The sequence below is a fragment of the Fundulus heteroclitus genome, chromosome 10 (assembly GCF_011125445.2).
Source record: "Fundulus heteroclitus isolate FHET01 chromosome 10, MU-UCD_Fhet_4.1, whole genome shotgun sequence".
Taxonomy (NCBI): domain Eukaryota; kingdom Metazoa; phylum Chordata; class Actinopteri; order Cyprinodontiformes; family Fundulidae; genus Fundulus; species Fundulus heteroclitus.
Genome location: NC_046370.1, coordinates 29,073,936 through 29,089,208, shown reverse-complemented (window position 1 = coordinate 29,089,208; position 15,273 = coordinate 29,073,936). Strand labels below are relative to the sequence as shown.

At 40.8% G+C, this 15,273-nt stretch overlaps 1 protein-coding gene across 1 annotated transcript; it reads right to left on the bottom strand.

Moving 5' to 3' along the window:
• Positions 1-2,539: 2,539 nt before the first annotated feature.
• get4 (guided entry of tail-anchored proteins factor 4) lies at positions 2,540-12,792 on the bottom strand. Its single transcript, XM_012869267.3, has 9 exons — positions 12,609-12,792; positions 11,630-11,708; positions 9,949-10,030; positions 9,471-9,620; positions 7,136-7,274; positions 6,825-6,965; positions 6,662-6,737; positions 6,424-6,496; positions 2,540-3,489 (listed from the first exon to the last, which is right to left on the bottom strand). Exons 1-9 carry the CDS (start codon positions 12,746-12,748, stop codon positions 3,398-3,400), a joined length of 972 nt encoding a protein of 323 aa, XP_012724721.1. The 5' UTR covers positions 12,749-12,792; the 3' UTR covers positions 2,540-3,397.
• Positions 12,793-15,273: the final 2,481 nt, after the last annotated feature.

The following is a 15,273-nucleotide window of genomic DNA, read 5'->3' as shown; positions in this document are numbered from 1 at the left end:
TCTGGGAAGGCCTCACAGGGAGAGCAAAGTGTATCATGAAGACCAAGGGAACACTGGAGGAGCTGCAGGGACCCACGGCTCGGGTGGGGCAATATGTCGCACGCTCCAATCTGTCCTTTATCATAGGAGTAGGACAGAAGTCATAGTAGATGAAAGATCTACTATGTTTGCCACAAGCAAACTTTATATCTGACTAAATGGGGCTGTCATGTGAGCAAATGTGTCAAGGGTGTGAATATTTTAGAAAGGTGCTGTTTATCACAGCCATGATTGTCCACACACCCTGGCATAGTGTCAGATGTTCTCTGAGCCAAAGCACCAGTGGAGGTTTGTCACTAATTTGCCTCTTATCATGGAAACTGCTTTGTAGCGCGCCACATCATTGAATATTGAAGCGAGATCATCACTGCTGTAAAAATACTGAATCCTGGAGGCTAATGGCTAAAATGTCAAGCATTCATATACTCTGCAAGCCAATAAAACATTGGACCAGTTGGATGTGGTTCATGCTCTTGATGCCCCACACACAATGCAGGTTAAAACAATAGAGATATCAATACTTGGGATGCATCGAAACGCACATTTGGCTCAGTAACAAGAGCCGGTATTAATTTAGATGTTATGGCCGATAACTAATATTTACAGACTTATATATGTACATACACGTTTGACATAAAACGATCACCGCTGACATTCTCTGCTTGTGTTAAACGACCCACAACCCTGCACTTCATCACTACCACTGGCACCTGACCAGACAAGTACAAGACAGCAACATCATGGAAATAAACATCAGCGGGCCCAGTTTTGTTTAAGGGACCAAAACCAATATGTTAAAAAATGATCAACATCGGCCAATACTGATGTTGGGCAGATTTAAACTCAAGAGACTGTTGGGAACGTCAGAGTAACGGAAAAGTTAAGAAAATGGGTTGGTTGCAATAACCAGTAATAGTTTTGCAGTTGTATGCTTTTCTAATCCTACCCTCTTTACTACTAATCAGCCTATTTTAGTTGTCTAAAACTAGTCCTGTCAATAAAATAAGTCCTGGAATGAGCTGGTCTCTAATGTGTTCTTTTTTTTTTTTTACTTTTCTCTTGAAATCCAAGTTATTCTTCATGTTTTTCAGCACAAGCTTTCTATTCTATTTAGCTTTAACACACCACCACACCGTTTAAGGGGGGGGGGCTCCTCTGTGGTGCTTGCTCACTGCCTCCTTCCACTGCTGCATGCCACTGCCAGTGAACTCAGGTCCTCATCCAGTCTCATTTGTCCCAGTTTCACTTGTTTTAAGTTTTTAAATATGGCCAAGTGTTGGAAAGTAGCTAATATCTTGTAGCTAGACTTGGAGATTAGCTTGCAGCTGCCTTACCTGAATGAAATGTTCTCTTGTCTTCCCCATTTTGAAGAGGGACCTTTGTGTAATAAGTTTATACCCTGAGGTATCAAGAAGTTACTAATTAAAAGTCATGGGAATCAACTGGCAAGCATAAATTGGAAAATGTTTCTAATGCATTGCTAATGTTGGCCTTTTCCGGCCACTTTATAAATTTAGTCAAGTTAAAGATTGGATCTATTTTCTGTGGGAGATTATCGCACTGCAGTAAAAAGACTGATTTATGCATCAGGGATGAATTATTAAAATATGGTCCCACAATTGTCCCTTTGGGAGTTCCACAGTTCAGCCAACATAATGACTCAGCATTTTAAGACCACAGCTTAATTTCTTTGTTTAAAAGTGGAAGCCTTCTTGTTTATCGTATGGAGCAATCTTAACCGAACAAATGTCACTTTAAAGATAGGAATAAAGTTAAAGAGCCGGTGTGGTGAAAAGTGTTTAGAGAAGAAAACGTTTGCTTTTCAAGAATCTGGGCCAAAGCCTGAGAGTAAAGCCTTGGCTTCATCAGTGCCAGGATGTTTTTTTGTTTTTTTTTATCCTCTGAGAACTGACCCCAGGTTCTTTATGAGAATAAGAGCTGTGCAGTTTACCAGTGGACTCATTTCTATGGCTTGCTTCACATTATAAGCAACTCCAAGCATGAAAGGTCTCGTCCCACCGTGCTTTACTGTCATTATACACTGCCAGTAAAAAGTTTGGACTCGCCTTCTCATTCAGTAGTTTGTCTTTATTATTATTGCTACTATCTTTGGGAACTCCAAGACAAATGGTTTTCAAGTGACTAACCTCTGAAGCTCATCCAGAGAGGGGCCAAGAGTGACCAAAGCAGTAATCTAATTGACTGGTAGGGTAATGCTGGACCCTTTGCAGCATTTTTATGTTCCAGTCCTAAACACCGACAGGAGCTCATTTGGAGAATTTAACTTTTAACTCGGTCCGCTGCAGATCGTCACTCTATCCTTGGTTTTTTTGGAGAGAAGTTGCTTCTCTGGTTCCCTCAGTGACTCTGAGCCAGCGTTAATCAATGTTCATTTACATCTACAAGCTACATTTAATGCAAATTGCTTTCACCGACAAATGTGCTCCCATCTGAACCCATTAGAGATTCATAAAGACAAAGATACAAGTTTGTGACCAACCAACGTTTTTAGTGTTTTATTTGAACCCTGAACTCATAATCCGCCTGCATCCAATCAAACACCGTTGGAGGTGGAGTTCCAGGAAAGTCTGTGAACATTTTGAAGACGGCCAGAGGCTGAAATGCCATCAAGCCTGTTGCCATGTAACAAAAAAGGGCTTTAGTTAGAATGTGAATGACGATGAATCCGGTAGATATACTCGAGGGCGCGGCACGGCCTCGGGCGGATTCTAGATCCGTGAAGCTAGAGACCAAACGCTGACACACAGCCGTGGCTATAAGTACGTTTTAATTTACATCTGACAGAAGAGAGAACGGAATAGCTGTTGGAAAAGAAAAAACAAAAGTCCTCAGCAGCTACAGCTCGGCGCGGATGGAGCGCTCTGACGCTGACCCACGTAACACTTTAAAACCTGTAGTGAGCTCATTAGACCCTTATGTGGAGCCGGGTGCGGCCCCTGTGAAGCCGCCCCCCCCCGCCTCCGTGGGGCGGGATGGTCCAGGGAGAGGACAGCTCATCTGATGATCGTACACACTGAAACAGCAAGCAAGTGTCCCAAACTACCAAAAACAAAAACAAAGAGATGGTTAAAGATCAAATATATTGGCTGAACGGCTCAACGGGAGGAGAGCTTGCAGCTCGGCTCACGCGGTCCAGAGAGAGCTGACGGGGGATGTTTTGGTGGAATGGACGATTGATGGGACCTTTATCAAAGAGCCCGCCTCTGAGAGCACGGACCAGCGCCTCGCCCTGACCCTGTTGGTTAAGGGGCAGCAGGGAGGCGGCATGGTCAGCTCTCTTCTTTTCTTTTTTTTTCTTCCTTTTGTGTGTTTGTTCTCCTCGTTGTGTTCTGTGGGCTCAGTCCAGTTCTATGGGGCTGCTGTCCTCGTGGGCTTCTTCGGCGCCGTCGTCCTCCTCGCCGGAACCCATCAGGCTGTTCAGCAGGTTTCCTGCCGGATGCAAAGCACTGGTCAGTATTCTTTTAATGCTAAGGGGTTCAGCTGGTAGCAGGACTTCGTCAACAATGGCGTTCAAAGTCTGATGGGTTTCAGATTTTCTACCGCATATAGAAGCGGAAGGTTATCAGAACGCTCTCGCCTCCCACCGCACACTGAGGAGAGGGGGGGGGGAGTTTGATCCTGTGCCCTCTAGTTATTTTAGAAGCACCATGGGAGGAGCACGGTAGCAGCAACCTGTCCCTCATAAGCTCTGAAGAGCAGGTTTCCTAGATCCTGTAAAGTCCTGCTGGACCAGAACCATCCGCCTACAAGTCCAACCCAGTCAGCCTTTAGTGCCTTTAATGCAGGTGATTTAATCTTTAGACTGGAAGTTGATTAGCGTCACAGATGCTCGCCAGTTCAGAGTATTATTGAATAACATTTATTTAAGTCTCACATCATACAGCCATAGACTTTATTTCTCTTCATTTTCATCAATGTTAGTCCAGCTAATAAAAACCAAACCGTTTCTCTGAAGATATTTACTTATTTATTTGCTGGTGTTGAGTCCAGTCACACAGCTGTGACAGATAAAAAGGGACACCAGAAAAAATAAGAAATGAAAACAAAAAGCAGAAAGAAAAACTGGAGTAGGCTGACCTGAATAAGCAGATACCTTGTTACAGTCCTGTATGGTGACGAGGGAGGGAGGGGGCATTGCTGTGGTTTTGCATATGTGGAACATTTTGATCCCATTCTATAAACTCACATCTTTTTTAACCCTGAGAGAAAAAGTGAGCGTTTGCATCATGTAAATTTCATGCACCATATCAGCCCGTCATAGATGGTTCCACCACTCGTCGTTTTTGGAGCAGCTTTCTTACTCACTGCTGTGAATAGACCAAATCATTTCTGTTCAACATCACAGCTACACGGTAGCACAGCTAAAAGGAATCTGAACACTAAAACATTTTCTATTAGCAAGTCCTTCCCAATAACTTCTAATTCAAAAATACATCCATGAGTTGCTTCGTCGCTCTCACAAAGTCTCCAACAGGCCCCTCCACTGCCTAGATGTCTGAAAATTTGAATTTTGCATAAAGGCCAATAAAACTATATTTTGATACAGAAATGTTATGCAATGGCTGTTTTATGGGCGACAGAATCACGATTAAAAGCGCTGATCTGACAGATTTCCAGCAATGACTAACACCATCCTGTTACTGCTAATTAAAGAGGCGGTTCACAGAGTGCTGTACACAGAAATATTACGGTGAAACTGAGTGGACGGAGAAAGTGTCGACAAAAAAACTAAGTTAAAATGGTCCAAATTCCTATTTTCTGGCAAAAGGAAATTATGAATTTTGTTCAAAAACTAACATGCGAGTGCTACAGAACCCACACTACTTAAAGTCCAGTGTGAAGTTACTGGTGTTGGTCCACCTGGGTTTTCTGACCTCAACACAACCATCTAACCTGGGAGATTTCAGGGCACTTCCTGTTTCTCTGCTGACAACTTTTATTGAAGATGCCACTTTTGTTCTCCCGCTGGACTTGGGGCCCGTCTACCCTGCCAAAGGTACCAAAAGTTGTTTCAATGACTGTGGCGGTATGGTGCTGAATTGGTCGGCAAACTGGCCTGACCAGAACCGAAGAGAGAACACATCATGTTGTCCAGAGGAAGATGAGAGACACCAGACCCAACAATGCAGATGACCTGCAGGCTGCTACCAGAGCATTCTGGGCTTCCTGAACACCTCAGCAGAACCACGGGCTCAATCACCTCCGTGGCCCGCTGCAGTAATTGATGCAGGAGGAACGTCTACAAGGTACTGAGTGCATAGATGGACATACTTTGAGGTAAACTGACATTTCTGCAATTAAAGTCTCTTTTTATTTGGTTTTGCATTCATATCTTCAGAGAAACTGAATTTTGAGTAAGCAAGAATTGTCTAAAGTGAGGTCACTACTGAACTAGGTTAACTTCTTTATCACCCAGTAAACTGGACTTTGTTGTTTGCCTCCTATAATAATCTCAGTTGATTTGGTTTTTGTTCATTGCTGATGTCTGTCTGACGGTTATGGAACTCAGTCAAAGATAACAACAGAGCTTCATGGGCTATTTTTTATTTTTAGGTTACACTTGATCTGCACTAAAATAAGCTGAAGTAATGCAGCAGGCTGGCAGCAGTTTGATGTGATTTAATTTAATTTCTTTCTGTATTTAGTTTGGGTTGAGAAGACCAACATTCAAATAGTTGACAAAGGAAACCCACATGTGACTTGTTGGTAAAGGACATGACATCACACTTCAAGGTTACTCATGCCGAAACCCCCTTAATCTCATGTATAAATTTATCTATAAAAAAAGGTAGCTGTCTGAGCCATTGGAATATTTCTAGTCTTGAAATGTTTTCACATTTCGCCACATTACAAAAGGATTTTATGTCATAAAACATCATAAAACAAGTTCTTCTTACAAAAATACAGAGGACTCATTTTGTCTAATACCCTTACATAAAATCAGGTGTAACCTCTGCCTTCAGAAGCCCCTTAACTACTAAATGGAGTCCAATTTAACATCCATAACCACTGAATTTAAGCAACCTATTATTAATACCAGTGGTTCTCCATCCCAAGTCTCACTTACCGGGATCAATTGGCTGGTTGTTCATTTTCATGCCATTTAAAATACATTCCAATTGGATTTAAAATTTTAAGAAAAAAAAAAAGGCTAATGTTTTTATATATAGCTATATATTTGGAAAAAGGGGTTCTGAATGCATTTGCAGGCCACTGTCTACAAATGTTTCCTGTAGTCGTGCAAAGTTGAAACTTCCGTTTAGCGAGCAGGTCGCCTTGTGACGCTAGAAAGATTTTCTCAGGATTAAAAAAAAAAAAAAAAGGCTCATAGTTTGCTGGAAGTACAAACAGCGTTCAACTCACCCAGCAGACCACCGTACGATGGAGACTGTTTGGGCGGCACTCCAAAGAAAAGCTGTCCTATTCTGTCAAGATACTGAGGAGCCAGCAGCATGTTCAGAGAGAAAGAGAAAGAAGGGGGGAGAAATAAAATAAATGTTTAAATATCAAGATCCTGATTGGTTTCAGAATCTCTAACAGCCTCTTAGTCACATCAGATCAATGATGAGGAACTACCAAAGCAATATAAAGCCCCACTGACCTCGTTATACATGGGATCCCTCTTCAGGGAAGGTTGATATTGCTCACATAACACTGTGAAAACGGTTAATTTACCCCTGGAGAACAAAATGGCGTTGATTACATTCAGGACCGTTCAAAGCGCCGTCTAGATGGAGCCTAGCGATCGACAGACTTGCTCTCACCCTTCCACTGCCAGCAGCAGAAACCAGATAAAGTTTAGTAGAGGCTGGACGAAGGGAGGGCCCCTCTCTATGGACGGGTGTTTCTCTGTGTATGTGCTGAACACCACGGAAGCGCTGCTTTTGTTCTTTAGGCAGAGGAACCTGGAGCGTGCAGGAGTCCAGAAAGAGGGAGGAGGAAGTTAGGGTCGGAACAAATGAAAACAGGGCAGAAACGAACAAGAAAAAACAAAAAAACAATGATAACGGATGAAGGACAGACATAAATCTGCTCATATCTTTGTTTCACAGTAAGGGCATGGCTGTTGGCTTACTGAAGGACGGCCTGCGCCACAAACATGTCGACCTCGCTGCGGTAGCCTCGCGACGAGGAATACTCCACCAGCATCTGAGCGCAGCCCTCCCCGTCGGATGAATGCAGGAAATGATACCGGGACTCGCTGTAGTTCTGCTCTGGAAAGGCAAAGCCGAGGAACAGCGCAACGTCGTCAGTATAAACAGCAGCACTAACGTCTCAGACCATTTAGACATTTTATGCCTCGTGTTTCTTTATTTAAAATTCTTTAACATTGCAAAACAACAGCTAAAGTGCGTCTCTATACTTTAGCCAGTTGATCATTAGAGGCAGGCTGCTGACAAGCTGCACACTGCCTTCCAGCAGCTACAGGCATCACTCCAGAAATCTGCTGATGACGGCATTTCCACCATGGAGAAAACCCATTTACACTGCAAAAACGGAACTAAAAATAAGTAAACTTTTCTTAAAATTAGTGCATCTGTCCTTGATTTGAGCAGGTAAATAAGATGATCTGCCAATAGAATAAGATTTGTGCACTTAAAATAGGAACAATTCATCTCCATCATCTTATTTCAAGTGCAGGATGTCTAATTATCTTAATTTAAGGGTCAAAATACTCATTCCATTGGCAAATGATCATATTTACCTGCTCAGATCAAGGACAAAAACACTATGTTTAAGAACATTTTGCTTATTTTTAGATCCGTTTTTGCAGTGTAGGAATGTAGCATCCTATAAATATTTGGCTATTTGGCTGGACTCTAACCTTTTATTTCAGAGTGCATAATGAGCAATACGGAGGCTAGGCTTTGTTATCCAAATGGAGCCTGCCTACGATGAGCTTACATGCTGCTTTCACAGCACCTTGATGCTTAGATTCTGTTCATCACGGAGTTGTGAGCTTCACAAACAGACCAGTTCTACTGAGTCGCTCTGCAGCGTGAAGAAACCATTTGTGGTTGTGAGGCGTTCTGATGTTGTTTGGTTTTTGTGGCTCTTTCACAGATACACGCCCAAGCTCCTCTGCTGTTACCCCAGCGAGACGGAGAACAGGAACCAGGGGCGACACGCCGCTCACAACATCTTCCTGTGGTCATTTGATACGCACATATCACAGCATGTCCCGCTCCCTTTGTGTGAGCGCACAAGATGGGGGAAACGGACTTTGGATGCATTACAATTATTTGCTGCATTTATTATTATTAAAACAAACATTTAGGAACTAATTACATAAATGAAATTTGCCATCTTTTTTTTTTTTCGATTGGAGTCGAACAAATGCCTGTGTGGAAATAGGAGACGCCTCTTAAAGAACAGGCTGATGTGGTGTACTCCGGCTGTAACGTACGGCGCCGCTGCATTGCTGAATAGAACACAACAGTTGCATTTAAACTATATTTTTGAGTGTGCTGAAGATAACTGGGGTCTTACAGAACAGACGTTGTTGCAAAGGTTTTTTTTAAAAAAAGTAACAATCTCAACCACGTTGTGAGATTTGGGTGTTTGCAGGCATCGTTAATTATTTACTGTTGTCACGATGCGTCATAATTCCTCATTAGGATAAATTTAATGCATGATAGTGACAGAAGGCATTATCAGACATTTAGCTGAGGAGCAGGCTTGAGAAGACTAAAAATTCTGATAATTTTCCCAGATTAATTCAAACTTCAACATCCCATCAGATGACTCAGTGAAGGATACTGGTCTAAGTCTTACAGCATCATTCCTTCCAGGGATTTTTACCCCCTAAATAATACACGTTACCCTGGGTAGACAATATGCCAGTCTTTTTCATGTCTCCTTGAAAGTAATGGAGCTACAAGACCCTATTTCACACCTCTAGTTTAGTTTATCGTTGCTGCTTCCATGTTAAAACAAATGCCTCCCTGGGTAGTTTATGTTCTAGGTTATTGGGTTCCTCTAAGACTGATACCCCCGTCTCACTACTGCATATTGTGGCTTCTGTTTTAATTAGATGGCCAAAAATAAAATAAAAAAAGACAAACCGCTCGCTAAAACATTTTACTGTTTAATTCAGCACAATCACTTTCAGTTCTGATACTTTTTTAAGTTCTACGATTTTATTTGCATTTTCCTCTAGTTTAAAAACTAGACAGAGACATTGCTGCATTTTTTTGCAGCCACTGCTTTGTTGTCCAGGTGAATCTCTGCATGTACAACGAAGCAGTTGCAGATCTTGGCTGGTTTTGATTTAACGGAGTGACACGTGGAACCAGCCGGCTGACCAGGCTGAGAAGGAGCCTTTTTGGAGAATGATCACCAAGGAGAAGAACGAGATCCTGACGGTACCCTGATTTTCCTCACAGTAGCTGAGATGATGAGCCATTTACCTTTCCATAAGATGACAGCGAGCAGCTGGTGGAGTTTTGGGTGACCCAGCTTGCCGGATCCTCCCGTGGACCACTTCAAGGCTCTGGAAACAAATGCAACCCTCTCTGGAGAGTTTGGGTCCATCAGGCTGAACAGCTTGGCCAGGTTTTCTACCCCGCAACACACACACACACACCCACCCCATCAGTAAAGACATATATCATAAAACACTGACAAATACACACACCTCTCTAGTTTCATAGTAGTTTGCATTATTATGTTGGGTTCTGTAAATCAGAAACGGCAGCAGTGAAATCTCTTTAAGATGATGACATTTTTAAGGAAGCTGATTCACCGTTTGCTGGCATCCACCTCACTTTGACTCGCTCGCTCGCACACAAAAAAAAAACGGCAAGGTAAAAAATAGATCAGTGCAGACGGCTTCAAAGAGGCTTCCTACCGGTCGCCGCATCGAACCGCGCTCCATCTGCCACTCACCTAAGATTTCATCTTCTACCTTTGTGTCGGACTTCTCCAAAACCTCCAACACCAGCATGGAGAGATCCGCTGCGCTGTTTTGCTGAAAAGCAAGAAGACGTTTCACTTTGTCTGTGCCCTCTTTCCACACAAAGGGTTGCATCAACGAGCCTCGTCGCTCTGTCCTGAAGCGGACACAACTGGAAACGAGTTACGGTGCTAAAGAAGAAACACCTGTACGACCGACATGTCAACTATATGTGACCACACACATACACCTGGCTATATCATCGGCTAAATACATGTATGGAGAAACATTACAATTATTCCCCTTTTGCTGCAGCAACTTGTCACACAGGATAGAAAAATTCTAATTTGGTTTTTCTTTTCAGTAGAAAAAAGATCCCACCTCAAGAAATATGTTTTATTGTTAAAACAATCTGTGGCACAATTGTTGGCCCCTCTGGTCACGCTGCTAAAGGACAGAACTGCAACCCATTTTCAGTTTACTAAGTACAAAGTATATAGAATAAATTTACAGAGTATATGATGCCATGCGCTACAACAAAGTTCTAACTGGCCTTAAACACCACAGATCCTCCATTTTACTTAATAGAAGGCATAAGGTGTGTACCTCCCCGCATTTTCATCCCCTATTTCACACTAAACCCTCAAAGTTCCATCTTAGTCTCATCTTACAAAGAAAATGCAGCTCCAGCATAAGTCCCAGTAGAGTTGATCCAACTCCAGGTGTTTATGTTTGCAATAGCAGGCCAGAGATGGCTTTTCTGGTATTATTTCCAAACAACTGATTGGCAAGTAGATGTCTAATAGTATAAATAAGAATAAAGTAATAAAGAGAAGAAACGTGCTCAAAATTTTAGATTTTTTTTTTTTTTTTTACGTTTCAGTGTGAATTTATTAGGGCTGGCTATCGATTACAATTTCAAGAATCGATTCGCTTCTTCTCAAAGTTTGGAATCGATTCTTTTCTATCCGACCCCATCTCAAGTTGGACTGCTTGTATTAAAAACATTTTTTTAGCTACTACATGAATGACATGACTGTGTATTTATGCAACATGTTGATACTACATAAATTCAACAAAATAATTAATAAAGTAAAGGTAGTTAGTTGCAGCTGTAAGGACCATATCCTCTACCTGAATGTTGAGACAATTGCTTTCACAAACATGCTGTGGGACAGAATACCCAAACAGATCCAGGGTAGAAAACAGAGACGCCAGAGATATTCACAGCTGCTATTTGGAAACTAGGCAGGTGCATTATTAAAACTATGACATTAAAAGCTCTCCTCCAGAAAATGAGTGTGAGCCGGAAATGCAGACTCACACATTTAAATTCACAGTGCATTTTTTATTTATTTTTTTAAATCGATCTTTGGTTATATGAATCGATTTTGAGGAATTAATATGAGAATCGATTCAGAATTGGAAAATAGTTAATTTTTTCCTAACACAGCCCTAGAATTTATGCAACCGCAACAACAGATACATTCGTTTTAAGGCTTTTTACACATCACTGGTTAGCACAGAAAGACGCAAACTTAAAAACCATGGCTAATCTTTGGGTAGTAATAAGTAAAGAGTACCCTGTTTTGCAAATGTAGAGTTCCTGGCTCATAACACAGATGGATGAGATTATATGCCCAGATCTAAACTTTCACCTTGAGTATTCTGTACCTGGTTATAGCTGAAGAAGAGAAGAGCCCCATTGAACATCAGCTCCCTGGCTTCTGCGTGTTTTCCCTGTGACATATACCTGAAGGGAGGACAGGAGAAATAGTGTTAAAACATTCTTATTGTTTTAAGCATCAGTGAACTTTTTTTTGGAGGTTCTTTGATATTAGTAAGGCACGTACTACTAAAATGGAGTTCAGCGAGACATCTTGGAGACTTATGTGAAGGGTTAAGTAAATCAAGTAGGGAAGCACCAAACTATCTTCATATTAGGCTGAAGGACTGGGTTTAAATAAAATTCATTGAACAATCTCGCCAGTATGACTAGATCTTTGGAACTAGTACTACTGGATCATAGATACTGAATTATCATTATTATATTTTTATTATTAGACATCTCCAAGTAGAATCAGACACTTCTAACAGCATATAAATAAGACTGTTGGACATTAATTGGGAAAGACGTCGCGTGTAGAGAAAACAAACTAAGCATAAATAGGTCTAGCCATCATGCTTTATAACAGAATGTGGCTACCTAACCTAGCTAAATGCTAACACTGCTGCCCACCGTCAACAACCCTTTACGTAATGACAACCAAGACATTTGGTCGTTATATATATTTTTTGTTATCTGTATGTTCTTTCGCCGGAATCGCAGAAACAGCTGTCTCATGTTCTTATCTCAAGTAGCTTGGCTAACATAACTCTGCTATCGCCAGCCCTTTCTAGACTTGCTCTGCTAAAAAAAAACAAAAAAAAAACGTATTCAGCCAATGGCTACGGGCCTACTAGAGAGCGAAAGCTCGGCTGTCCAACCACGAGCAACGCAGAGCAGAAGTAGGCGGGTCCAAAAACAAACCCAGCCAATCGCGTGTAAACAGCAGTGAACGAAGGGTTGACAGCAGAATGATCTGGAACAGGTAGGCCTCGAAGCCGACAATTACAAACTACAGCTAAAGGCGAACACGGAGGCCATACTCACCTAAAAAATAAAGTTCTGTACATTTGGTGCGCTTCATAGTAGTCTCCCTTCTCTACGCTGGCTCGAAGTTTGCCTTCGACTCTCTGGACGCCTCCACGGTTCCTGACGCTGGAGCACCTCAGAGACTCCGGCTCAGCCATGGTCGCACCTCCGCAGCTGCACACTGCCAGGCAGAAAGCGCTGAGACAGACCAAACCCTTTTAAGCAAACTGACCCTCTACGGCTGCCGTAGCCGGCGTAGTATTGTGCTGCATGGCATTTGATTCATTTTTCTAATTCTCGCAACCCTCAAATCTGTCTTTGATGAGTGAGAAGCCACATAAAGTTATAATATGAGAAGCAGCAGGTTTGCTAAAATAAAATAGTCACTTATTACCCCTTTATTGAAATACTGCTTGTTATAAACATTCGGGGGCGAAATCAGAAGAAAATCAGTTACCCAAGTGTTACACATAATTTAAAAAACACAAAATGCGCTATGATAATGATTATTTTTCATCTAGGGCACTGTTTCCTTTGTGATTATGTAGTTTTCCCTCTCTCTGTTAGAGTTAAACTTAAATCATCCTGTTGTATATATATATTTTTACTTTATTGATGATGTTTATTCAGAAACCAGATGTGAAATTCCCAGATTTTAAAACTCAAATCAAAGGACTTTCACTTGATATAGACCTTTACAAGAAAATTAAAAGTCTTAAGCCCATCAGCTGAAATACACATGTGTAATTAATGAAGATTGTCCGCTGTAAACTTTTCTTTTGATGCTAAATGTAATTTGATTAGATACCGTTTTTATAAATAGGATATGGTACATATCCTATTTATAAAAACGGTATTTTTTTTATATCTTAGTTTTTTTATATCTTAGTTTTCTTTTGTTATTAACTTTTTACTATTAAGATCACAATAGCGCTGTTAACCATGACTGCACATTCTTCTCAAACAAATATGTTGAAATGTTTATTCAGACCAAATTCATTCAGAGAAACATTATATAGAATAATTACACACAGATGATGCTTTCAAGCCTTTATTTCTATTAATTATGATAATTTACCACTCACAGCTAATGGAAGCACAGCGTTTGATATAAAAATATTATATCACATCAATAAAACTAAAATTTTTATACAGAAATATGAGCTTTATGAAATCACGATAAATACCTACAAAGTGGTTATTGTTTTTCCCAAAAGGTACTTTTAATCTGACAGACGAGCCTCATCAGAAATCAGATTTTAACATGTGCTTGTATTATAACTATTATTCAAGCAATTTTTTATTGTTTTTGCTTTTGAATGTTTTCCATGATCACCATTGTTTGCAATTGTTTTGTCCCTTAGTGTATATTTATGGTTCTTTCTTCACATTCATTCACCAACAGCATCAACAGAACATAGAATGTAGCTCTCCAATCAATAAGTAGATCATATATATATATATATATATATATATATATATATATATATATATATATATATATATATATAAATTGTGTTTTTATCCTTCAATAATTCTTCCATTCTGACATGGTTTTCAGTGTCGTTATTCTGTCTTTATGATATAAAGACAGAAAGCTCCCATTCAGAAAGCTCAAAGTTCCAGTCCAGATTATAGCATTTGTGATCAGGACAAGACCCAAAGGTGCACTGGGCCATGCTGAAACCTGAAGGGCAAGTGAAGTTCGCTTGTCGTGTGCTTTGCTGATTCCCATTTGCATCAGACCTTGGATTTAAGAGACAGTATGCCTTTCATCCTGATTGTGAAACACTGGACCAGCTCTCTGGAAAAAGGGTTTGTCATAGTTAAGGACAGGATCTCGATGCACGGTCATGGATGGAGGATGGCTGGTCAGGAAACCTCAGGGTCTCAACCTCAAGTGTCAGGGAGGCGGGATGAGAGCCTATTCATCTAAATCTGGACCCCTGGTTCTAACCTGGAAAAGGGTGGACTGTTGTTTCCAGCGAACAAGCCAGTCTCTTTCTCAAGCAGACATATTTTGGTGCCTTTTTCATGAATGAGGGAAGGACATAGATAGATAAACAGTTTGAGGCCTTGTCTTCAGAGATGTGATCATTGCTCCTGTGTGTTTTGGTCAAGAAAAGGCTGAGCCGGAAAGCAAAGCTCTCCGTTCATGGGTGTGTCTTTGTTCCGATCCTCACCCGTAGTCAGGGGACATGGATCATGACTAAAAATGAGCTTCCTCTGTAAGGTGGCTGAAATTAACTATAGAAATCTGGTAAAGAGAGAAATCAAGCAGACAGAGCTCAAAGTAAAGCCACTGCTCCTCCACGTCCAGGTGGATAGAGAAACCAAAAGCTGTACTCTAGAAAAATTACATTATTACAACACATTTTCATACAAGCAGAAATAAAACTCATCCAAAACGTCCTCAAATAAGAGTACAATTGTATTGGACTCAGATAATGAGCAACTGTTGAATCGTAACATCTGATTTCATTGGTGTAAATGATGTCACCACAAACACAAAAATATCACATTCTGTGCAAATTCTGATATTTTAAAGAATGAAACAAGAAATGAGCGGAAAAAAATAACTATCTTTATGGAATAACAAACGTTGAAATGTCATTCACAACATTAAGCTATTTAAACCCAATTCTTACAGAAAGTAATACATGTTAGAACAGTGCAAAGTACT